The 25,181-nt window shown below is 57.4% G+C and overlaps 2 protein-coding genes across 2 annotated transcripts in view; one reads left to right on the forward strand and one right to left on the reverse strand.

The window, feature by feature from the left end:
* Positions 1–118: 118 nt before the first annotated feature.
* On the reverse strand, positions 119–1,210 carry CAMP (cathelicidin antimicrobial peptide). Its single transcript, XM_014955479.1, has 4 exons — positions 965–1,210; positions 606–710; positions 415–498; positions 119–256 (listed from the first exon to the last, which is right to left on the reverse strand). The coding sequence occupies exons 1-4, from the start codon at positions 1,208–1,210 to the stop codon at positions 128–130; spliced, it is 564 nt and encodes a 187-aa protein (XP_014810965.1). The 3' UTR covers positions 119–127.
* A 3,321-nt stretch (positions 1,211–4,531) lies between these two features.
* Positions 4,532–25,181, forward strand: part of TBRG4 (transforming growth factor beta regulator 4) — a 21,805-nt gene continuing 1,155 nt past the window's right edge. The window contains exons 1-10 of the mRNA XM_014955484.1: positions 4,532–4,598; positions 5,208–5,705; positions 10,699–11,016; positions 13,657–13,828; positions 15,622–15,779; positions 16,641–16,751; positions 18,322–18,466; positions 20,478–20,720; positions 22,030–22,141; positions 24,477–24,591. Coding sequence (XP_014810970.1) covers positions 5,280–5,705; positions 10,699–11,016; positions 13,657–13,828; positions 15,622–15,779; positions 16,641–16,751; positions 18,322–18,466; positions 20,478–20,720; positions 22,030–22,141; positions 24,477–24,591 — 1,800 coding nt within the window. The 5' untranslated portion in view covers positions 4,532–4,598; positions 5,208–5,279. The remainder of the gene's footprint in view (positions 4,599–5,207; positions 5,706–10,698; positions 11,017–13,656; positions 13,829–15,621; positions 15,780–16,640; positions 16,752–18,321; positions 18,467–20,477; positions 20,721–22,029; positions 22,142–24,476; positions 24,592–25,181) is intronic.

Genomic DNA, 25,181 nt, shown 5'->3' on the forward strand with positions numbered 1-25,181 from the left:
GGGGGCAGAAGGTGACACCAGAGCAGCGTTGCAGGGACGTTTATTGCAAGGAGAGCGCCCGGGTGGGGGGCAAAGAATTGGGGGGGGGACAGAGAGAAGGGGGGGGGACACACACAATGTCACCCCCTCAGGGTTTGGACTTTTTGAGTTTGAGTTTGTCGCGGATCCAGGTCTTCCCGCGTCGGAAGAATCCCCTGACACGGTCCTTCAACTTGGTGAAAAAATCCCTGATTTTGGTCCTGCGGGCATGGCCGAGCTGGGGGGAGGAGGAGGAGGAGGAGGAAGAGGGGGGAGATGGGGTGGGGAAGGTCTGGGTGACCTTTCCCCACCCCTCCCGCCTTGGGGACACGTCCCATGGTTGTTGGGGAGGGGAAAGGGTGGTGAAATCAGGGGACAAAGGTGCCACCTTCTTACCACCGTGGGCACCTTCTCGCAGGAGAGCTCCACCGTGGGCTGCTGGTCCTCCAGGAAGACGTTGCCCCGGCACCATGTCACCGTCTGTGGGGACACAAGAGGGGACACGGGTGAGATGAGGCCACCAGGAACCCAAACCACCACCACCACCCCCGTGCCTCAGTGTCCCCATGTTGGGGACAAAGCCTCACCCCGAACCAGCGCCTCTTGCAGGCGGTGGTGGCCATCCCTGGAGCCCGGCACGTGGTCTCCTCCACGGTGAAGCTCAGCTCCTGGCGTCCCTGCAGGTCACCGGGCTGGGAGAGGGGACAAAAGCCACCAGGGACCCATGGCACCATCGTCCCCAACGCCCAGCCCCCGAAACCACTCCCGAGAGGGGCCACATCCAGCCTGGAGATGGCTCAGACACAGCCCCAAACTGGGTGGGCTCCATCCCTGGGAAGGGTCAGACCCAGGCCCAAAATGGGCCGGATTCACCCCAAAAATAGGCTGTATCCAGCCCCAAAATGGGCCAGATCCTGCTCCCGAGCTGGAGGAGCTCAGCACTCACCCAACCGGGCCGGGGATGGACCTCCCGGAGCTGCAGGATGTAGGGGCTGATGGACCTGGCGTTGAGCAGCTCCACGGCCGCCGCGATGACATCCCTGTAGCTGATGGCCTGGAGCTCCGGTGGGGACGGAGACACGGATCCGGGCAACTCCAGCGTGGATCCATCCGGCCCGTGCGTGGTGGCCTTGGCCAGTCCCAGCAGCAGGAGAAGCAGCAGCAGCGGTGACACCGCTTGGCGGGGCGTCATCCTGCCTCCTGTCACCCACAGGGACAAGGACCTCTTTTATAGGAGCTGCTCGAGATGTTCCTGGTCTCACCAGGAAATTCCCAGTGGGACAAACCCAGCCAGGAGCCAAGTCCGTCCCACCTTGTTTGCTGTCACCTCAAGTCACAAGGTGGCCACAGAGGGTGCTGGCCCCAGAGGGTGCTGGCCCCAAAGGGTGCTGGCCCTGGGCACCATAAGCCAACACACTGGGGCAAGGTGAACCCCAAGAGGACCACCAAAGAGCCAAGTGGGGTTTGATGGGGCCATAGGGTGCCACCACGCCGGGGTAAGGTGCACCCTAAGGGGACATAGGGTGCCAACATACTGGGGCAAGGTGCACCCCAAGGGGACCACCAAAGAGCTGACCTGGGTTTGACAGGGACATAGGGTGCCACCAGACCAGGGCAAGGTGCACCCCAAGGGGACGTAGGGTGCCACCACCCCGGGACAAGGTCAACCCCAAGGGGATGCAGGGTGACATCACAGCAGGGCAAGGTGCACCCCAAGGGGACAACCAAAGAACCAACCAGGGTTTGATGGGGACACAGGGTGCCACCACGCTGGGGCAAGGTGCACCCCAAGGGGACCACCAAAGAGCCGACCTGGCATTGATGGGGATGTCGGGTGCCACCATGTTGGGTTTCTCACCCCCATTCTCCTCCAGGAGGGCTGGACGAAGAAGCCACTGTGCCCCACAGCTGGGGCTTTCCACCTGTCCCGGGGTGTTTTATGGCTGGGTGGGGTGGTGGAGACATTTGTTCCTCACGGCAAATAAGGTGTGTTTGATCAAACTCCAGCCCTGCGACCGGTCACCCTCTCCAAGACCAAGCAGGAACCTCTAGGAGGACGTCAAAGAACCCTACCCAGGAGATGACCCTCCGTTCACCCTCCGTCTGCACAGCGAGGGGAAACCCAAAGCCACCCAACAGGTTCAGAGCTCCTGGCTGGGAGGCCATCAAGGATGTTCTCCCAGAAGCTTGTAAATCAAGCGGGGACAAGTGTGCCCGGGTCAGGGCTGGTGGGTGGCACCTGGGAAGTCCCCAGGGTGGATGCTGCCAATCACAGACTCGTAGGACAGCCCAGGTTGGTCCTGGAAAGATCCAAGTCCAACCAGGTCCAACTTTCCATGGAGAAGGGACCCTAGGTGGGATAATCTCGCTTCCCATCCAGGTTCATCTTGAGAACCTCCAGCGACGGGGTCTCCACTGTGTCCCTGGGGAGGTTCTTCCAGTGAACAACTGGTCTCCAACTGGTCTCACTGTACAACCTAAGCTGACGAGAAACCTCCCCTGGTGCAACTTGTACCATGCTCTTCTCCACTTGACTCCTTGAAAGCCACCACCCTTTGAGCACTGGACTGCTGTGATGAGCTTCCCCCAGCAGGTTTGTAGATGACACCAAACTGGGAGGAGTGGTTGATGGGCCAGAGGGTCAGGCTGCCAGCCAGAGGGACCTCCACAAGCTGGAGAACCTCATGGGCTTCAACAATGAGAAGTGCCACATCCTACACCAGGGGAGGGACAACCCCAGGCACCAGGACATGCTGGGGGCCACCCAGCAGCATGTCAGAGAAGGCCTTGGGGGTTTTGGTGGACACCAAGGTGACCACGAACCAACACAGGAACCAGTTATGGGGTCTCTGGTCTTGGAGAACCCAAAACTCAACTGGAGGTGGTCCTGGGCAACTTGCCAGCTCTCAGTAGGGTCCCTGCCAGCCCTTCCACACTTCTTCACCTGGAGACAAGCTTTTGGGGGAGACAAATTCCTTCCAAATGCTTCAATTCCTTCCAAGTTCTCCCAAAGTCCTTCCAAATTCTTCCCAATTCCTTCTAAATTCTTCAGTCATGCAGAAAATTGGATTCTGGTGGGACACCAAGCACCGACGGTCCCTGCCAGACCTCCTGTCCCTTTGTGACACACAAGATCAAGGTGGGCAAAGTCATCTGCCTTTTATCGGAGCCCAAATCCTTCCAGATATCAGAAGGGGACGTTCCGTAGGGAGACAGCACCTGACCCAAGAGCCTGGGTCCCACGGGAGGGTGCACCAGGATTTAACAGCGATCAAAACCAGTATCAAGACCTCGAAATACTATTTTTAAGCATCCTGAGTAAACCTCGAGCGGGCTCACCCCTTTCAAAACAGACACGAAATCCTGCCTGGCCATTTTTGGCTCAGCTTTAGTCGGGATAACCCCATGCTCACACAGCTCCACGCAGGTCAACTCCCTTCTGCTGACTGTGTGTGTGTGAGAGTGTAAACAACACCCCCAAAACCAACCACCGAGGCCCCGACACCTGAGAAATACCCTCCTCATAAATCAGTCTCCGGCTTTGTTTGACCACCGTGAGACGGAGCTGCCCCTCCTCATTCCTGCCAACCCACATATTTATTTGTCTTTTATTCATTTCCCACAGGTGGCCCCTCTCCAACTCCCTGGAAGGAGGGGGTAGAGAGGTGGGGGTCGGTCTCTTCTCTCAAGTCACAGGCGACAGGACGAGAGGAAATGGCCTCAAGTTGCGCCAGGGGAGGTTCAGGCTGGATATTAGGAAACATTTTTTTCACTGAAAGGGTCATCAGCCATTGGAATGGGCTGCCCAGGGAGGGGGTTGAGGCACCATCCCTGGAGGTGTTCAAAAGCCGGGTTGATGTAGTGCTGGGAGGACTGGTTTAGTGATGATGCTCCTTGTTTGTTGTGTGGGTGTCTATTTTTGTCAGTTAGGTTGACAATTGGACAAGATGATATTTAAGGTCCCTTCCAACCTAGAAGATTCTGTGAAAACAAAACACAGGGAGAACTCGGGACAACCTCAACGAGGTCATGGCGGCCCATCAGCCCTAGAGCAGCCCCAGAGAAGGGCAAGGAGGGGAAAAACCTCCCCTGAAAACGCCAGAACACCCCCATGGCGAGGCTTTAAGGGGGCTTAAGGAAGGAGGGGAGCCAGGGAAGGACGGCAGCGGGGCTCGGGCCGGCAGAGGGGCAGCCCCGACGGCCCCTCCCGCTGGCTGCCCCACAGCGACCTGGCCTCACCCCCCCAACTCCACACTACCACCGCGGGGCCTCAAAAAATGGCGGCCTGGAGGGGCAAACCGGGCCCAGCCCGACCCACGGCCTCAGGTAGGGCCTCCCTCCGCGCTCCAGGCCGGGTCGGGCGGCGGGGACAGCGGGAGAGGCCGCGGTTGGGATCTCGGTTTGAACCATGGTCCATCATGGCGGCCGCCATCCCCTCGCGGCCGCCCGCGCGCCGGAAGTGGCGCATCTCGCGCGCCGGCGCCTCAGCCAATAGGAGCTGGCCGCGGGGGGAGATGACGCTATCACTCTGCGCTGGCGCATATGCGCTGCCGGCCCGGTGTGCGGCTGGGGCGGGAGAGGTCAGGCCCGGCGGCGGCGGGACGGGGGAGAATAGGGGCCCGGGAGGGGAGAACCGGGGCTTGGGGGCTGTGAGGGGAAGAGACTGAGGGTGGAGGATCGGGCCCGGGGCGGCTCTGAGGGAAATCGGGCGGGCTCAGGGGGAGAGCAGGCCCCGGGGGGGGAAGACGACAGGCTGAGGGAGCTGGGGTTGTTCAGCCTGGAGAAGAGGAGGCTCCGGGGAGACCTAATAGCAGCCTTCCAGTACCTGAAGGGAGCCTACAGGAAGGCTGGGGAGAGCCTGTTTAGAAAGGCCTGCAGTGACAGGACGAGGGGCAATGGCTTCAAGCTGGAGGGGAGCAGATTTAGACTGGAGATGAGGAGAGGGTTCTTCACTGTGAGGGTGGTGGAGCACTGGAACAGGCTGCCCAGGGAGGTGGTTGAGGCCCGTTCCCTGGAGATATTCAAGGTGAGGCTTGACGAGGCCCTGGGCAACCTGGTCTAGTTGGGGGTGTCCCTGCTGACTGCGGGGGGGTGGGACTAGATGACCTTTGGAGGTCCCTTCCAGCCTGGGCAATTCTATGATTCTATGAAATTCTCCAGCTCCTAAAGGGTTTCTTTTCCTTTCCTAGCGTTCCTGAGATGCGGCGCTGACCTCCAGCTGGTGACCATCCTTCCTTTCCCTCCCCCCAACACCTTCCACCATGGCGGCCCGCTTGGTGCGCCGCTGCTGCTGGCGGCACTTGGGTGCCTTCCTCTCCACTCCCTCGGCAGTCCCGGCTTCTCTGCTGGTGCCAGCGGGGAAGGTGGTGATGGCAAGAGCTCTGCCTCAAGCCCCTTCGGCTCTTTTTCATGCTTCCAGCCCTTCCAGCTGGGCAGATGGCTTCTCAGTCAAAGAGCAGGTGGAGGAAAGCGGAAATCCCGAGCACAAAATGATCGGGGAACTGATTGAAACAGCCACGAGCCCTCAGGAACTCTTCCAGTTGAGTGAGCTCCATGAGCTTAACAGCAACCAAGCCTCTCTGGTGATCACTCAGCTTTCCCGGCTCGCGGCAGAAAAAAAACTGGAAACGGAGAGCATCCTGCAGGATGAACGGTTCCAGCAGCTCGTCGGCATCACGGATTCCCAGGTGGGTTCCCTCCTCACGGGCACAAGTTGGAACAGAAGAGGTTCCACTCAAATATGAGGAGAAACTTCTTCACGGTGAGGGTGGCAGAGCCCTGGAACAGGCTGCCCAGGGAGGGTGTGGAGTCCCCTTCCTTGGAGATTTTCAAGACCCACCTGGATGCTCCTGAGTAACATGCTCTAGCTCTGGGCAATCCTGCTTCAGCAGGGGAGTTGGACTAGATGATCTCTGTGGTCCCTTCCAACTCTAAAATTCAGTGAAATTCACCACAGAAGTGTTTAGGGGAAGGAATATGAGGTGAAAAGCGGCCAGTGCTCCTGGGATTGAACTGGTGTGACTGGCTGGAGCGGGCTGCTTGTTTAGGGTTTGTACTTTGCCTTTTCAAGTTAAAAAAAAATAATGAAGTGGAAGGAATCAGGAGGGGAAATTATCAGCTCTGGGCAGGACACATGATTATTTCTGTCTAAAAGTGCTGCTTTTTGCACCAGAGACAAAACGTAACAGAGAGAGAATCCTCGTTAAACACTCCCTTCCTCCTGCTTCCATGAATTTTTGGTTTTCTCGGTGAGATAAAGCTGCTCCTTTGTCATTTAGTGGCAAAGAGGTGTCAGAGCCACGCGGCCGGACAGCCTGTGTGTCCTGCTGAGAGCTGCTGGCGCCTGCCATGTCCCACCCGGGCGTCTTGCTGGAGTCAACTGGGATTCTTCTCACCAGTTCACAGCCCCAGAGAAGCCACTGGGTGAGATGGGGCTTCTGAAGGGAACCAGTGCCCCGTGCTCCTCGTGTTGTGCTGTCACACCTCGGCAGCTCCATCAAATTCAGCGCTGTCCGCTGTGGCTGGTGGTGGCCCAGGTGGCTGCTACTGACACACCTACAGCTCCTGGGACCCACTTTGAGGAATCACAGGATGGTTTGGGTGGGAAGGGACCTTAAAGCCCCCCCAGTGCCACCCCCTGCCCTGGGCAGGGACACCTCCCACCAGCCCACGTTGCTCCAAGCCCCCTCCAACCTGCCCTTGAACCCCTCCAGGGATGGGGCAGCCACAGCTTCTCTGGCCAACCTGGGCCAGGCTCTCCCCACCCTCACACCAAACAAGTTCTTCCCCACATCTCAGCTCCATCTCCCCTCTTTCAGTTTAAAACCATTGCCCTTGGCCTGTTACAGAATCACAGAACCGTTTAGGTTGGAAAAGACCTTTCAAATCATCAAGTCCAACCCTCAACCCAACACTGACAAACCCACCACTGACCCATGTCCCTCAGCACCACGTCTGCCCGGCTTTTAAACGCATCCAGGGATGGTGACTCCACCCCTGCCCTGGGCAGCCTCTGCCAACGCTTCACAACCCTTTCCAGGAAGGAATTTTTCCCAATCTCCATCCTAAACCTCCCCTGGAGCAACTTGAGGCCATTTCGTCTTGTCCCATCGCCTGTTCCTTGGGAGGAGAGACGGAAGAGACCGACCCTCCTCTGGCTACCCCCTCCTTTCAGGGAGTTGGAGAGAGTGAGAAGGTCTCCCCTCAGCCTCCTTTTCTCCAGGCTGAACACCCCCAGCTCCCTCAGCTGCTCCTCACAAGTTCTCCAGACCCTTCTCCTTGGTCTCCAGACCCCTCACCAGCTCCGCTGACCTTCTTTGTCACTACAGGCCTCAGTAAAAAGTCTCTCCTTCTTATTTATAAGCCCCCTTTATATATTGAAAGGCCACCAGATGGTCTCCCTGGAGCCTTCTCTTCTCCAGAAAGAGGAGCAGAGGGGCAGATTCCCCCCCTTGCCCTGCTGGCCACGTTGCTGGGATGCCACCCAGGATGTGGGGGGCTTTCTGGGCTGCCAGTGCATGTTGCCAGCCCATGGCCAGCTTTTACCCTCTCTGCACCCCCAAATCCTTCTCCTTCCACCCCTCCCTCAGTCTGGGCTGGTTCTGGGGATTGCCTCAACCTCTGAACTTGCCTCGTTGAACTTGCTGAGGTTCCTTCCAGAGCTCTGGGGGTTCAAGTGTTCTACAGACACCTCTTATTTCTCCTGCTCCCTAATCTCTGCTCCCTAAAACCTGCCTGAGGACAGCAGAGAGGTGGGATTTGTCCTCAGGGAGCCTGTTCAGCTCCATTGACCTGAAATGTTTCCACGTCGCTCTATTATTTGGAGTGAAAATACTCCTCCTGCTCATCTACATGCTCCCGTGTCGCTGTCACCACGCATCAAGGGGGCACCTGTGTCCCTGGGAACCCCCCCCGGGTGGAGAAGGGATGCCCCAGAGCTGGCCAAGCCGTGCTGTCACGCTGCATGAGCGATGTGACAGGCGAGGCAGCGTGACCGGAGTGTGGGGAACCGCCGAGAGGGACGTGGCTGGGGATTTCACTGAATTTTTCACTGAATTTCACTGAATTTTAGAGTTGGAAGGGACCATAGAGATCATCTAGTCCAACTCCCCTGCTGAAGCAGGATTGCCTAGAGCTTGTCAGAGCATGTTACTCAGGAGCATCCAGGCGGGTCTTGAAAATCTCCAAGGAAGGGGACTCCACACCCTCCCTGGGCAGCCTGTTCCAGGGCTCTGTCACCTTCACTGTGAAGAAGTTTCTCCTCATATTTGAGTGGAACCTCTTATGTTCCAACTTGTGCCCGTTGCCCCTCGTCCTGTCACTGGGAACCACTGAAAAGAGTCTGGCTCCCTCCTCCTTCAACCCACCCTTGAGGTACTTGTAGGCATTGATAAGGTCTCCCCTCAGCCTTCTCTTCTCCAGACTGAAGAGTCCCAGCTCTCTCAGTCTCTCCTAAGGGAGATGCTCCAGTCCTTGAATCATCTTTGTTGCCCTTCGCTGGACTCTTTCTAGTAGTTCCCTGTCCCCCTTGAACTGGGGAGCCCAGAACTGGACACAGGATTCCAGTTGTGGCCTCCCCAGTGCAGAGCAGAGGGGGAGAATGACCTCCCTTGACCTGCTGGCCACACTCTTCCCTGTGCAACCCAAGATACCATTGGCCTCTTGGCCACAAGAGCACACTGTTTGCTCATTGTCATTTTACTGTCCACCAGGACCCCTAGATCTTTCTCTTCAGTAGTTGCCTCCAGCAGGTCCACCCCTAACCTGTACTGGTACCTGACATGTTTCTTCCCCAGGTGCAGGATCCTGCACTTTTCCCTGTTGAACCTCATGAGGTTCTTCCTTGCCCAGCCCTCCAGCCTGTCCAGATCTCGCTGGATGGCAGCACGGCCCTCCGGGGTGTCAGCCACCCCTCCCAGTTTGGTATCATCAGCCAACTTGCTGAGGATACACTCTGTCCCCTCGTCCAGGTCACTGATGAATATATTAAAGTCCAAGTATTGACCACTGGGGGACACCAGTGGTTACAGGCTTTGGAGATGTAAAGATTTGGAGATGTAAAGCAAGTAACCTCTCTGCGAACGCCACGATCCGTCTCCAACGAGCTGTTACCACAGCCGCCGGCAGAGATAACTGGATCTAAGAGGTCACCCTGTAGGTGGGAAGGTGCTGTGATGCAAAGAAATTAAAATTAATCCGCTCACAACGTCCTCGTGTCGACGAGGCAGAGGTTTTGAAGAGGAGATGAGGCGTGGGGCAGGGCAGCATGGAGGGAAAGGGCTCTTAACGGGCTGCGAGACGCGGTTTTCTCCGCCTGAATGGGTGAAAAAGGCGAGGGATCAGCCAGGGGATCAATCTGGTTTTTCTTGTGACCTTCTGAGTAACCTAGAGCAAATCACAAAGCTCGGCTTCTTTTTTCCCCAGCTGCATCCTAATCTGTGATATGTTTTTTTTTCAGGCTTTAGCCTCGGGTCGGTTTTGTGCCCGAGGTGCTGAATTGTGCTTGAGCAGGGCTTTAGGAATTTGCCGTGTGGTGGAAACGCTGGAATTTGGACAGGCCAGAGAGTTAAAGCCTTTGTTTGCCCAAACCCCTCTGCTCCCTCCTGCCTGAAATCCATCATCTCACGGCGCTGCCTCACTTGTCTCCTGCACCCTCACTCCGAGAAGCATCTCCTTGTTCCTAAAATCATTCAGGGGGTTGTCAGGCAGGCCCTGGGCTCCGTACCAGGGCGGCTGGTGCAGTGATTCTTTCTGAAAGGCCCATCAGAATCAACGTTGTTCTAAGGATTGTGTTTGTTTTCGTAGAAATCAGGAGAGCTTTCAGGCTGGAATTTCCTTTTCCTGCTGCACAGCACAGCTTGGGAAGCCTGGGCTGGATAGAAAGAGATATAAAGAGAAGGGCATTCCCTGATGGATGCCAAAGGAGATGGAAGCTGGTGGAAAACTGGTGGAAAACCACCTGCTCTGCCAGGGCTCCCAGCAGTGGCCAGGCAGAGGAGTTTTGGGGGCAGAGTGGGACTGGGTAAGTCCTGGTGCTCCCAGCAACTGGTGGGATTCGTGCCCAGGCTCCTTTCAGAGACATTGGAGAGAACTTGGAACATTTAGGATGAGTTTTGTCTGATGTGAGGTGATGAGTTGGGGTCTCGTGGCATTCCCCATGAAACCCTCAAGTTTCTGCCCCTGAATTATCATTTTCCCACCGCTCTTGGTTTTACCAGCCACACCAGGAAGCTTCAGAGCTTCCAGAGAAGGGTAAAGTCTAGTTAAATATTTCACCCAGTAGGAAATCTGTGTAACTTCCTTCTCTGAGGCAGAGGGAGTTCACCACCCACACGGGAGCTCCATGAGCAATGTGGAATTACCTCTTGAGGCTCCTCCACGACGCTGGGATCGATGTGTGGCTTCAGCTTGTGGTACCAAGCACTGAGCTTTCTCTTCCTCACCAGGGTGCTGGGTCATTCCAGTCTGTTCTGACTGTGAGGAGGAGCAGAGTTCTCCCGTGGTGGTGGTGGGGACAGCAGGATGTCCTCGGGCTGAGGAGGACACTCTTGTCTCCCCTTCAAAGTTCTGCAGCTCTTTGTGTAGAGGCAGAGCATTGCCTGGTGTTTGGTGTGGTGGCAACTGCATACTCTCATGTCTTCTCTCACCAACACCTTTTCCTTACTTCTTTCTGCTGCCCAGATTTCTCAGGTGTGGAATAACACCTTGGTGAACCTCCTGAAGAGCCTCTACTCCCTGGGGATGGAGAGCAGCAGGAGGGAGATGCAGTCGGTGGAGCAGGAGGTGCTGTGGCGGCTGCGGCGTCTCACCTTCAGGCAACTGGCCTCCTTGGCAGAGTTCTTGGCCGTGAAACAGGGGAAGGAGAACAAGCTGCTCAACGAAGTCATCAAGAAGCTGGAGCTGCGTTGGACGGAGCTGGAGGGCACCCGAACCGTGGTGACCCTGATGGGGAAGGTTGGGCACATCTCCCCAGCTCTGATGGACCGGCTGGAGGACAAGGTATAGGCTTCCACCTCCCTTCTGATAGGCCACCTCCCCCAGGTGACAGCAGTGGAAGGGAGAGCACTGTCCCCTTCAACCCATCCTGTGTGAGGGCATTAATTCATAAAACCGCCGAATGGTTTCCATGGAAAGGGACCTTAAAGACCATCCAATCCCACCCGGGGAGAGCACTGTCTCCTTCAGCCTATCCTGTGTGAGGGCATTAATTTGTAGAATCACAGAATGGTTTTGGTGGGAAGGGACCTTAAAGACCATCCAATCCCACCCTCTGCCCTGGTGGCACCATCTTCACCACCATCTTCAACTAAATCAGGTTGCTCAAAGCCCTGTCCAATGTCACCTGGACTTTTTACAGGGATGGGGCATGTCCCACCTTTCTGTGCAACCTGGGCCAGGCTCTCACCACCCTCCCACCAAACAAGTTCTTCCCCACCGCTCAGCTCCATCTCCCCTCTTTCAGGGTCAAACCCTTCCCCCTCCTCCTCTGGCTCCCCTCCCTCATCCAGAGTCCCTCCCCAGCTTTCCTGGAGCCCCTTGAGGGACTGGAAGGGGCTCCAAGGTCCCCCTGGAGCCTTCTCTTCTCCAGGCTGAACCCCCCCAACTCTCTCAGCCCCCCCTCCCAGCAGAGGGGCTCCAGCCCTCCCAGCATCTCCGGGGCCTCCTCTGGCCCTGCTCCAACAGCTCCATGTCCTTCTGCTGTTGGTGGCCCCAGAGCTGGAGGGAGCACTGGGTGGGGGTCTCCCCAGAGTGGAGCAGAGGGGCAGAATCCCCCCCTTGCCCTGCTGGGGGGCACAGCCCAGGTTTTGGGGGGTTTCTGGGTGACCAGCACACGTTGCCACCTCATGGCCAGCTTTCCCCCCACCCAGAACCTCCAAGTCCTTCTCCTCAGGGCTGCTCTCCATCCGTTCTCCACCCAACCTGGACTTGTGCTTGGGATTGCCCCAACCCAGGGGCAGGACGGGCACTCAGCAGCCCCTTCCCAGTCCATACTGGTGCTAGTGGATGCCTTGCACTGGTCTGCCCTGCTGGAAGGTGGGCTGAGCAGATGGGTTTTGCTTCATGGCCACGGTGGGTTGGCAGAGAACGGGCTTGAATTTCTTTAGCTCTGCTGGCAAGGGGTGACTTCCAGAGCCAGCGTAACACGGCTGCCAAAAACATCCTCCTCTCCCTCTCTGCACAAGCCAGGCAGCGAGGGGGGGGGCTGGAACAAGGAGTGTCCCTCCTGTCACCCATCATCTTCAAAGAGGGGGCAAATCTGTCCCCTCCCGTGCTCCGTGGGTCCCTGGTTTTGTCGCTCGCAGGAGCAAGGAAGGAGACATCCTTTGGGTGGGAAGGAGACATCCTTTGGGTGGGAGCTGCTGCAGCTGCGTCAAATTCAGTCCTTGGCCAGTCAGTGCTGGGGACTGGCCAAAAAGCTGCCACAGCAAAATCTGTAGCTCCAAAACCCCCACTGTCCCTCTCCCGTGACCCTGGGGATAAAGAAATGCTGCAGACACCGGCGCGTGACGAGGCAGAACGCTGGAGCTGGAGCTTACGGGGTTGTCAGCTTCTGCAGAGCCCAAATTAACGACGTTGGGTGAGCGTCCTGCTAACGAAGCAGAAATTACCATGGGTGCTGACCCAACAGAAGGTGTTTTTTTTTCTCTGTTGGTCTTTGCCCGACAGCATGTTACAAGGGGATTGGACACTGAGGTTCTGGCAGCTGTGGGAGGCAGAACCAGGGGTGGGGAGATCCTGGGTGAGCTCTGCTGGGAGGATGAAGGTCTGTTTCCCCTCATCCTCCATCCATGTGAGCTTGATCCTTGGGACTGTTTAGTATGAGGAAGAGGAGGCTGAGGGGAGACCTCATCACTGTCCTGCTAACGAAGCAGAAATGACGGTGGGTGCTGACCCAACAGAAGGTGGTTTTTTTTCTCTCTTGGTCTTTGTCTGACAGAGTGTTACGGTGCCCAGACCCACAAGGGGATTGGACACTGAGGTTCTGGCAGCTGTGGGAGGGAGAACCAGGGGTGGGGAGATCCTGGTTGAGCTCTGCTGGGAGGATGAAGGTCTGTTTCCCCTCATCCTCCATCCATGTGAGCTTGATCCTTGGGACTGTTTAGTATGAGGAAGAGGAGGCTGAGGGGAGACCTCATCACTCTCTACAACTTCGTGAAAGGACACTGTAGAGAGGTTGGTGCTGGTCTCTTCTCACAGGTAATTAGTGACAGAACGAGAGGGAACGGCTTCAAGCTCCAACAGGGGAGGTTTAGATTGAACATTAGGAAGGAATTTTTCACCCAAAGAGTGGTCGGGCGTTGGAACAGGCTGCCCAGGGAGGGGGTTGAGTCCCCATCCCTGGCTGTGTTTAAGGGCCGTTTAGATGCAGTGCTGAGGGACATGGTGTAGGGGAGGACTTTGTAGAGTAGGGGAGATGGTTGGACTCGATGATCCCAAGGGTCTCTTCCAACCTAGACCATTCTATGATCCCATGATCCCAGCTCCTCAGCCTCGCTGTGTGCGAAACACCCACCAATTCCAGTCCCTGCCACCCTCAAACCGGTAGCGATGGCACGTCCCACTCCAAATAAACCCTGTATCTCCACCTCCCTTTGTGCTTTCCCTTCCCATCCTTGCTCAAAAAACCTTTCTTGGCAGGCTCTGGAACTCGCTGAACAGTTCAACCCCGATGACATCCGGAAAATAACGCTGGCTCTCGCCTACCAGAACCGGCGCTGCGTCCCCCTGCTGCGAGCCTTGTCCTACCACCTCATCCAGAAGCACCCTGAGCTCAGCCTCAACGTCCTGATGGACCTGATTTTTGCTTATGGTAAGTGTTGGGACCTGCTGAACGTTACGTGGGGTAGATTTTGGGCTCTGGAGTGGGGATTTGGTGACGTTGGTAGCACGGTGTTGAGGTTGGATGGAGGAGAAAGGCTGGTGGGGTGCGTGACCTAGTGTTCCAGCCTGGTAGTTTCTAGCTCAAAGCACGAGCAGAGTGAGCTCCAAATATTCCATTTTGTTTCCAGTGCGTGGCAAAAAGGGGAATTTGTGATGAGAGAGCGCTGTGGAGGGGTGCTCGGGGTGCCAGGGAGCCCAAATATTCCATTTTGTTTCCAGTGTGTGGCAAAAAGGGGAATTTGTGATGATGGAGGGCTGTGGAGGGGTGCTCGGGGTGCCAGGGAGCCCCTCTGCCCTGCAGCGTGGGCAGCTGGTGAGCCAGGATCCTCCAAAAAGTCCCAAATCACCTCTTGCCTCCTCCGGTGGCCGTGAGTTTCTTGGGGAACCCTGGTCTCCATTTCCTTACTTCCAAAACGAAGCCACCAAGAGCGAGCCACCAGGAGCCCTGGGGAGGGACAGACTGTTTACATGGGGACAGTGGCACTAAAAGAGCTGATTTCTTTCCACCCAAGAAGGTCCTAGTGGGTGATGTTCCTGACCACAGGGTAAACCAGAGCCACCAGATACACGACGGTGACAGGCCCAGTGCACAACCGGTCTATTAACAGCAGAGCACACTAATTGATGATTTGGTTTATGATCCTTAGTTCTCTGGCTCCTATTTCCATGTAGTTTTTGTGTGGTCCTGTTCTCCTCTTCCTGTCGGTAGCCAGTGGAAAGCCCAGACAAGCAGGGAGAGCCAAGAAGGAGGTCTTCTTCTGTTGATTGTCCAGGTTCTGGTGGTGGGAACAACTCTCCTGACAACCAGTGGGGCCAGGATGGTCTCCTTAGGTTGGTTATACTCTCAAAATAAAGAAATAACCTCAGTAGACCTGGCCTTGGAGGGAGCTAGTGCTTCTCTCATTGGTGTTATCAGCTTAATTGCTTTGAAGTTGATGAATCTGGAGTGAGTTTCAAGGAGAGCAGGGGATGCTCCACGTTGTGGCCTCCAAATCTGTTCAGGGCACCATTCTCAGAGGAAGGGCTGTGGCTGCTCCAGCTCAGGAAGGGTGGTCAGATGATGTATATGGGTCTGGGTCGTATGTAGAGATTGGGCAAGGTCATCTCAGCAGTTCCCCAGCCTTGATACCTACAAAGTGGAGAACTACAAGGGCTGGATGTGGTTTGGGAGCCGGTCTGGCTCCGGCAGCGCTGTAACCGCTGCCATGGGGAGGCTTTTGGTCAGAATGCTGAGATTTTTGGGCCACATTGTTGCATCGGGGTGGTTTGAACCCATCGTTGCTGCTGCAGCTCATCTCAGAGCCTGCCTGTGCCCTTCTCGTGGGGGCTGTCCTCTCCTGGATGGTCTCCACACTGACCCAAGGCCCTCCAGAGTTTGGTGCTGCCGGTTGCTGATGGTTACTCGCATGTTCCTCGGGCTGGTGTGATGTTCCCTTAAGTTCAGGGCTTTTCTGGATGGACCAGTATCTGTAGCTGGAGACACTGAGGCCAAAACTGGCTGGGTGGAGGCCAGAGCCATGAGCTGGCCCTGGAATTGAGAGCTGGGGGGGTGCAGCAGGACACAGTAGAGACTTGATTTCCAACTGAGGGAGGCAACACCACTCTCCAAACTCCTAACGAACAGCTTCGTGCTTTCCCTGGTGGCCACCACGGCCCCCTCCAGGCACGGCTCCCGTACCAGCTCCTTGTAAGTGGCTGCCCCTTTCTCTTTGCTCCTTTAAGGAAAACTGAATTTCCACCAGCCCCAGGTCTTCCAGAAAATAGCCACCGACCTCCACCCCCACGTTGCCACCATGACGCCCGTGGAGGTGACGCGCTGCATCAGATCCTTCGCCCTCCTCAAGTGGCTCAGCCTCCCCCTCTTCGAGGCCATCGCGCAGGTGAGGAGAGGGTCTGGGGGTGCAGGGAACCTCCCCCCCACCAACACCAGTCCCCAGGAGATGGGAGAAGTTCTCCCCCAACCTCTCCAGAGATGCTCCCTGAGATGTCATCACTGTTTTTCTGGCCCAGCCGGCGGCTCTAATCGACTCTGACAGGAATCACTGCTCATTTTCCGCTGAAGTCAGCACCGGGAATCCGTGCTGAGCTGGGACCAGTCTCAGCTGCTTCTCCCCCCATCCTCCTCCTCAGCTCTGCCCCAGTTGATGTGTCTGCACTTCTGCAGCAGCACCAGGCCAGTGGGAACACTGCAGAGCTCTGCTTTCCCTCCTGCTGGGATAAAATTTTAGTATGAGGAAGAGGAGGCTGAGGGGTGTTCTCATCACTCTCTACAACTTCGTGAAAGGACACTGTAGAGAGGTTGGGGCTGGTCTCTTCTCACAGGTAATTAGTGACAGAACGAGAGGGAACGGCTTCAAGCTCCAACAGGGGAGGTTTAGATTGAACATTAGGAAGGGATTTTTCACCCAAAGAGTGGTCGGGCATTGGAACAGGCTGCCCAGGGAGGGGGGGGAGGCCCCATCCCTGGCTGTGTTTAAGGGCCGTTTCGATGCCCCCCTACATGGTTTAGGGAAGGGCTTTGTAGAGTAGGGGAGATGGTTGGACTCGATGATCCCAAGGGTCTCTTCCAACCTAGACCATTCTATGATTCTATGAAAATCCCAAGAAAGGAGGAAAAGATCTTTCCCTCACGTTTTCCCGTCTTTTCACGAGGCTGGTTGTGTCCTTGGTTGATGTTTTCAATCTTTTTTCCTCACGTAGGACAGATCTAAACCTCTGGTTTTGTCCCCTGTCTCTTCCAGTACACCCTGGACAACACCAAGCAGCTGTCAGTCACCCATCTGTGCAGCATCATCCTGTCTTTCGCTCGCCTCAACTTCCAGCCCAGCGGAAGCGAGGACTTCTTCAACATGGTAACCTTCCTTTTCTCCTCCTCTTCATCGACCTTCCTCCCTCCCTTGTTGGTGGGAAGGCTGTAGATCTCCTGCTGGCACATCCCCAGGTGAAAATGTGTGTGGGGTGGCTCCAGCCAGTGGTAAAAGGTCCTCCTTTGTGGGTGGGAAGGCTGTAGATCTCCTGCTGGCACATCCCCAGGTGAAAATGTGCGTGGGGTGGCTCCAGCCAGTGGTAAAAGGTGTGAGAAATGGGAAGGAGAGGGGGGTTCAAAGCTCGGGCCGGGCTTAAAAACCCACCCTGGGCTCCCCGGACTGTGTGCCAGGGCTGAACCAGTTAGTCCATGGGCTGAACCAGTTAGTCCATGACCTGCCCCAGTCACTTTTCCACCAGCCACCAGCACCTTGTGGCTGCTCACGTGCCCTCCTGAACTCCCAATTGCTGTAATTAACTCTTTATAACGAGGCCATAGGTGTCGACAGTTGCACGCCCCTCCCTGGCAGAGCTGTGTGGCTCTCCCAGCTCCAACTCTGGTAGCCCTGAGGCTACTCCCCTGGCTCTGAGGAGCTGGGGAGAAGGAGAAGAGGCTGCCACAGGCAGCTGGGGAGAAGGTTGTCACATCCCAGGGTGAGGAGATGTGGCTGGCTGTCTCGGCTGAGCAGAGAGGGAGCCTCCTGTGTGGTTTAGCAGGGGGTGAGTGTGGGGCAGACGCTGGTTTTGGCATCCTCCTGCCTTCCCCAGCTCGTGGAGGCAGCCAGGCTGGCCTCCAAAACGGAGAAGGAAGTCACCTTGACCTCCTTGGGGACAGATTTCTGCTGACGATTTGCAGAGGAGCCGCATTGTCGCTGTGTAAGCGGGCGGGCGTTCGCCGAGCACCTGGGAGCCTGCCCAAGCCTTTCACGTGGCAGCAGAGAAGGAGAAGGAGCCAGAGATGGGTGTTTCTCATCAGCAGGACCCTGGTGTCCCTCTGCAGGGCAGTGTGTCCCTCGTGGACAAGCCAACCTGGGGAGCAGGAGCTCCCTGGGACACAGAGAAGGGCAAGGTGTGGGAATAGCACCCAGACTCCCCCTGCCAGCACTAACTGTGGTCACCGTGAAGGGGGATTTTGTAGCAAGTGCTAAACTATTGATTTTTGAAGCTTTGCAGAAAAGTTCTCCAGGTTTAAGATGAGAAACCCCTGCGGGGTGCAGAGCTCCAGGCTCTTGCTGGGATCCTGACACCACAAATAGGTTCTCAGAGCCCTCCAGCTCCATTTACAGCAGGTTTTAATTGCAGATCCTGCAGAGTTTATCGCCTCCAGCTCCCCCTCTTTTCTGAACGCTGCCCTCGGGGCAGGGCTGGCTGCTGTGGTGTGTTACCTGTGGCTACTGGGCTTTCTGGTCAGCCCCTCCCAGCAGGGATGCAGCATCCTGGGCCACCAAACCGCTCCTCATGAGCTTCAGGGTCATGTTAGAGCGATTTTAAAGCAAATAACCCAGGTAGAAGTGCCAATCGGGTGCACTATAACGCCTCAGGGGGCCTCTCGAGCTGCCTGGTGACCTCAAGAGGCACGGCAGCGTTGAGCTGAGCTCTTGGTTTCCCTCTCTGCAGGTCCACGAGGAGCTCCAAGGTGAGTTGGACAACCTGGAGCCTCACCTTCTGACCGACCTGGTGTGGTCTCTCTGCGTGCTGCAGCAGGCCAAGGCTCCCTACCTGCAGCGAGTGCTGGCCCCCAACTTCTACGCGCGGATCCGAGGTGAGGTGGGGATCTCTGCTGGTGGGACGGGGTCCCAGAACCTCAAACCTGGGGCAGGGAATGGGGATACTGAGCCTGGGCTGCCTAAATTTGAGTTAATGGGTTGTTAACTGTTAACCAGGAGCAGCTCTTTGGAAAAAGACCTGGGAGTCCTGGTGGACAACAAGTTGCCCATGAGGGCACAATGATGGGCTCTTGTGGCCAAGAAGGCAAATGGTTTCCTGGGGGGGCATCAAGAAGAGTGTGACCAGCAGGTGGAGGGAGGTCATCCTGCCCCTCTGCTCTGCCCTGGGGAGGCCCCAGCTGGAGCACTGGGACCAGTAGTGCCCCCCCCCCCAGTTCCAGAAGGACAGGGAACTGCTGGAGAGGGTCCAGCAAAGGGCTACAGAGATGCTGAGGGGCCTGGAGCATCTCTCCCATGAGGAAAGGCTGAGGGACTTGGGGCTTTTTAGTCTGGAGAAGAGAAAGCTGAGGGGGGATCTGATCAACAACTACAAATGCTTCAAGGGTGGGTGTCAGGAGGATGGGGCCAGGCTTCTTCCAGTGGTGCCCAGGGACAGGACAAGAGGGAACGGGCACAAACTGGAACAGGGGAAGTTCCATCTCACCCTGAGGAGGAACTTGTTTGGTGTGAGGGTGGCAGAGCCCTGGCAGAGGCTGCCCAGGGAGGTGGTGGAGTCTCCTTCTCTGGAGACATTCCAAACCCCATCTGGATGTGTTCCTGTCCAATGGGCTCTGGGTGACCCCCCCTGCAGCTCTGTGCAGGGCAAGGGGAGCACGAGGCAGCAGCACCAGGAGGGTTGGGCTAGTGAGAAGCCACGGCCTCCAGCCCCAAGTAGCCCCCTTGGGCTGTGGATTTGTGCCTGTTTGTGATGGGGGAAGGAGAAGATGACCGTGCCAGCTCAGGCCATCCTTCCTCATTTCCTGTGCCCTCTTCTCCAGCCTTCCTCCCCAGCTCCTGCCCAGTGTCTGCTCTTCTGCCTCCCCAGCCCAAAACTGACTGTTTTATACGGCTGGAGCGACGCTTGTGGGGTTGAATCCCCTCAGGGTGATGTGTTGTCCCCATCCATGTGGTGGAAATGGCAGGTCCCAAGGCACATTTTGCTTCTCTGCTCACGTTTTCCCCCCCCAAGACCTTGGGAAGAGATGGGAGGGGTTGGGATTTCCTGACAAAATGGTGACTGTTGGGGAGGAGCAGCCCTGTCAAATTCGGTCCCTGCCTCTTCCATGGTGGGGACCGGCCAAACGGCTGCCACAGCAACTCCTGTGGTCCCTGAGCCCCCGTGTCCCCTTCCCGTGGGACCCCGGGGCTAAAATCACACCAGGGACATCGTGCTGCGATGGGGCTTGTCCCCAACGAACAAGGACACTGTTTGGCTCAGCCAGGTCATGGTGGGTTCTTGTGAGTGTCCCAAGCAAGGCCAGGAATCACAACATTTGGTCCTTGGTGGTCTGCATCTCCATGTCAGCAGGCAGGGACCTATCCCGGGGGGGTCAGAACCAGGAATCCCAGTCAGATCTGGCCACCCAGGCCACCAGATTACAGAATCACAGAATCTTCTAGGTTGGAAGGGACCTTAAAGATCATCTTGTCCAACCAACAACCTAACTGACAAAAATAGACACCCACACAACAAACAAGGAGCATCATCACTAACCCAGACCTCCCAGCACCACATCAACCCGTCTTTTGAACACCTCCAGGGATGGTGCCTCAACCACCTCCCTGGGCAGCCCATTCCAATGCCTGAGAACCCTTTCAGTGAAAAAATTTTTCCTAATATCCAGCCTGAACCTCCCCTGGTGCAACTTGAGGCCATTTCCTCTTGTCCTGTCGCCTGGGACTTGAGAAAAGAGACCGACCCCCACCTCTCTACACCCTCCTTTCAGGGAGTTGGAGAGAGCAATAAGGGCTCCCCTCAGCCTCCTCTTCTCCAGGCTGGAGATGAAGAGCCAGACCCCACCAGGGCTTCGATCTGTGTCTCTACCTCTGCTTCTCTCCTCCCACCAGGTGACCAGTCCCTCAAAGCCCAGAGTTTACGGCTGAAGCTCCTCCACATCAACGCTGCTGCCAAACTGGAAAGCCCCGAGTACCGGGGGCCATTCCTGCCGACGGAGATGCTGAGCACCTCGGAGCCAACGGGGGAGAAGGTGACCTTTCTGCAGAGCAGCCTGCGGGAGGCGCTAGTGGGGGTCCTGGGGAGCAGGGACAAGGGACGCTTCGATGTCCACACCATCTACGGCTGGCACATCGGTGAGTGGGTCCTCTCCCCGCCGCCGTGGGGAGCAGCGGGAGCAGTGTGGGTGGAGGGGATTGAACCCGAGGGCTTGGGAGGGGCTTTTTATTAGAGAGTCCTAGAATTGTCCGGGTTGGAAGGGACCTTTCAGATCATCGAGTCCAACCATCAACCCAACACTGACCAAAGCCACCACTGACCCATGTCCCTCAGCACCACGTCTGCCCGGCTTTTAGATCCCTCCAGGGATGGTGACTCCACCACTGCCCTGGGCAGCCTCTGCCACTGCTTCACAACCCTTTCCAGGAGGAATTTTTGCAAATCTCCATCCTAACCCTCTCCTGGAGCAACTTGAGGCCATTTCCTCTTGTCCCATCGCCTGTTCCTTGGGAGAAGAGACCAACCCCCCCGGGCTACCCCCTCCTTTCAGGGAGTTGGAGAGAGCCAGAAGGTCTCCCCTCAGCCTCCTTTTCTCCAGGCTGAACACCCCCAGCTCCCTCAGCTGCTCCTCACAAGTTCTCCAGACCCTTCTCCTTGTTCTCCAGACCCCTCACCAGCTCCGTTGCCCTTCTCTGGACACACTCCAGCCCCTCAAGGTCTTTTTTGTGGTGAGGGGCCCAAAACTGGACCCAGCCCTTGATGTGGGGCCTCACCAGTGCCTCCCCAGGGTGACCATCACTGCCCCAGTCCTGCTGGCCACACTATTCCTGATACAGGCCAGGATGCTGGTGGCCTTTTGGCCACCTGGGCACGCTGCTGGCTCCTATTGAGCCAACCAACGCGCCCAGGTCTCCTCATTTTTCAGCCTCACACCCCTCTGCCTCCTCATCGCAGCTGCCCAGATTGTCCCCATCTTCTCCCACAACTTGTCTCCGAAGGCAGAGCAGGAACCACAGCCCAGGGCACGGTTGTGGGTCACAGAAGTAGGAGGAAAGTCCTTCTCCTGTAGCCCCACAGCTCCGAGGCTTCTGGCTCTGGCCCCCCCCCGGACCCCCCCCCTTGCTCTCCTGCAGCCCTGTCAAATTCGATCCCTGCCTCTTCCTTGGTGGGGACCGGCCAACCGGCTGCCACAGCGACTTCTGTGGGCCACCAGCCCCGTGTCCCCTTCCCATGGGACGCTGGGGGGGGTGAAATGCCATGGACACCTCTTTCTGCCCAAGGAGATGTTTGGGAAGCACGAGGAGGGTGCTGCATCCCGGCTGCTCCGCGGCTCCGGCAAGGATTGGGGTTTTTTTTTGGGAAGGGACTGGTTGTTCCTCACGTGTTGGGTGTCACCAGCCTCCAGGTGGGTCTCGAGGGTCTTTGTGTCCCCTCCTTTCCGTGCAGATGCCGAGATGGTGGTGAACAGTGAAAATAAACCTCTCCCCGTGAAGGACTTTGCTGCTCCCCATCTGCTCCGCTCGGAAGGGACGAAGCCGCTGCCGCCGGGTGCCAGGAGGTGGGTCTGGGGCTCAGCTGTGCCTTGCCGTGGGGACAGGAGCTTGGGGGGAGAGAAAGGGGGCGGGGGGAGGAGGATTCTGTGTATCTCTGGGCCCCACACCTCCTGGTTGCCATGGCCAGCAGCTCACAGCAGAGCCCCAGGGGCTACCAGCGTGCCAAGGACGCCGTGCCCAGCTCGTTTGGGAGCAGGAGGGGGGTGGGCACAGGACAGAAATTGGGGTAGGGCTGTGCCAGCCCCCTGCAACTTGAGGCCATTTCCTCTTGTCCTGTCGCCTGGGACTTGAGAAAAGAGACCGACCCCCACCTCTCTACACCCTCCTTTCAGGGAGTTGGAGAGAGCAATAAGGTCTCCCCTCAGCCTCCTCTTCTCCAGGCTGGAGATGAAGAGCCAGACCCCACCAGGGCTTCGATCTGTGTCTCTACCTCTGCTTCTCTCCTCCCACCAGGTGACCAGTCCCTCAAAGCCCAGAGTTTACGGCTGAAGCTCCTCCACATCAACGCTGCTGCCAAACTGGAAAGCCCCGAGTACCGGGGGCCATTCCTGCCGACGGAGATGCTGAGCACCTCGGAGCCAACGGGGGAGAAGGTGACCTTTCTGCAGAGCAGCCTGCGGGAGGCGCTAGTGGGGGTCCTGGGGAGCAGGGACAAGGGACGCTTCGATGTCCACACCATCTACGGCTGGCACATCGGTGAGTGGGTCCTCTCCCCGCCGCCGTGGGGAGCAGCGGGAGCAGTGTGGGTGGAGGGGATTGAACCCGAGGGCTTGGGAGGGGCTTTTTATTAGAGAGTCCTAGAATTGTCCGGGTTGGAAGGGACCTTTCAGATCATCGAGTCCAACCATCAACCCAACACTGACCAAAGCCACCACTGACCCATGTCCCTCAGCACCACGTCTGCCCGGCTTTTAGATCCCTCCAGGGATGGTGACTCCACCACTGCCCTGGGCAGCCTCTGCCAATGCTTCACAACCCTTTCCAGGAGGAATTTTTCCCAATCTTCATCCTAAACCTCTCCTGGAGCAACTTGAGGCCATTTCCTCTTGTCCCATCGCCTGTTCCTTGGGAGAAGAGACCAACCCCCCCTGGCTACCCCCTCCTTTCAGGGAGTTGGAGAGAGCCAGAAGGTCTCCCCTCAGCCTCCTTTTCTCCAGGCTGAACACCCCCAGCTCCCTCAGCTGCTCCTCACAAGTTCTCCAGACCCTTCTCCTTGTTCTCCAGACCCCTCACCAGCTCCGTTGCCCTTCTCTGAACACACTCCAGCCCCTCAAGGTCTTTTTTGTGGTGAGGGGCCCAAAACTGGACCCAGCCCTTGATGTGGGGCCTCACCAGTGCCTCCCCAGGGTGACCATCACTGCCCCAGTCCTGCTGGCCACACTATTCCTGATACAGGCCAGGATGCTGGTGGCCTTTTGGCCACCTGGGCACGCTGCTGGCTCCTATTGAGCCAACCAACGCGCCCAGGTCTCCTCATTTTTCAGCCTCACACCCCTCTGCCTCCTCATCGCAGCTGCCCAGATTGTCCCCATCTTCTCCCACAACTTGTCTCCGAAGGCAGAGCAGGAACCACAGCCCAGGGCACGGTTGTGGGTCACAGAAGTAGGAGGAAAGTCCTTCTCCTGTAGCCCCACAGCTCCGAGGCTTCTGGCTCTGCCCTCCTTTCCCCTGCAGCCCCCCCCCGCCAGCGGCTCACAGCAGAGCCACAGGGGCTACCAGCGTGCCAAGGACGCCGTGCCCAGCTCGTTTGGGAGCAGGAGGGGGGTGGGCACAGGACAGAAATTGGGGTAGGGCTGTGCCAGCCCCCCACAAACCCCCCCCGGGGTAACATTTAGGAGCCAGGGGTTGTTCTGAGGAGCCAACGTGGTGGAAGCACAGCAGGGGAAGGGGCTGGACGTTGTTTGTGGTGATGGTTTCTCTCCAAAGAGCTTCTGCCCACGGTGGAAGCTCAGCAGGAGAAGGGGCTGGACGTTGGTTGTGGTGCTGGTTTCTCTCCAAAGAGCTTCTGCCCACGGAGCCCGTCGGGTCTGCAGGGCCCTGGGGACCGAGCTGCCTCCTCCTTCCTGCCTGGAAAAGGCAGAGTCACCCCGCTCCTGTGGCTGCCAGGCCTGGGCTGGGGATGAAGAAGGCTTGAGCTGTTCTCCTCCTCCTTCCCTGGTGGCTCGGGGGCAGGATAACATCTCCAGCAGGACAAAGCTGGGTCCTGCTGGGCAGAGCTTGGAGCAGACCCTTCTGCCCTTGGTTCCCTTTGGGATCCGGGTGCTCCTGCCGGCTGGGCTGGGGTTTGGTGTCCTCAGCATCATCTCATGGACCTCCCCTTTGTCCCCTCGCCCCCTCCAGGGTCGCCTTCCTCCGGTGGGAGTTCCCCAACTTCAGCAACAGAAGCAAGGACCTGCTGGGCCGCTACGTCATGGCCCGGCGCCACATCCAGGCGGCCGGCTTCCTCGTGGTGGACGTGAGTAGCCACAAGGAAGATGCAGGGGGGGTGTCTCTAATTCCATGGAGATGACAGAGCAGAAACGTTCTGGGGAAAGGGGGTTGGTTGTCACCTTCCTTCTGGCTCCCCCCTCACCTTCTTGAAGGTTCTGGGGTTGGTTATCACTTTCCTTCTCGCTCCCCCCTCACCTTCTTGAAGGTTCTGGGGTTGGTTGTCACCTTCTTGAAGGTTCTGGGGTTGGTTGTCACCTTCCTTCTCGCTCCCCCCTCACCTTCTTGAAGGTTCTGGGTCCCCTACAGCGGGACAAAGCTCCTTGGTGGCCACGGCCCCCTGCAGGGTGGCTCGGCGGGTCACCAGGTTGCCCACCCACGCTGGGATTAGCCATGGTGATCCCCTTCTGGGCCACCTGCTGGCCCAAAGGTTGGCCAACGGGGGCGGGGGGAGGAATCAGTCATGGAGGAGGACATCAGACGAGGTCTTAAGGCGCTGATCCCCTGCGGTGGAGCGGCGGGGTCACGGATTATTTAGCATCCTGGGGTTAATTATAGTTCTCCTGGCCCCTAACGAGCCCCACACTGCTTGGGGGGGGGGGGAAGGAGGAGGGGTTG

This window comes from Calidris pugnax, unplaced genomic scaffold (genome assembly GCF_001431845.1).
Source record: "Calidris pugnax isolate Ruff unplaced genomic scaffold, ASM143184v1 scaffold266, whole genome shotgun sequence".
In the NCBI taxonomy this organism is placed as follows: domain Eukaryota; kingdom Metazoa; phylum Chordata; class Aves; order Charadriiformes; family Scolopacidae; genus Calidris; species Calidris pugnax.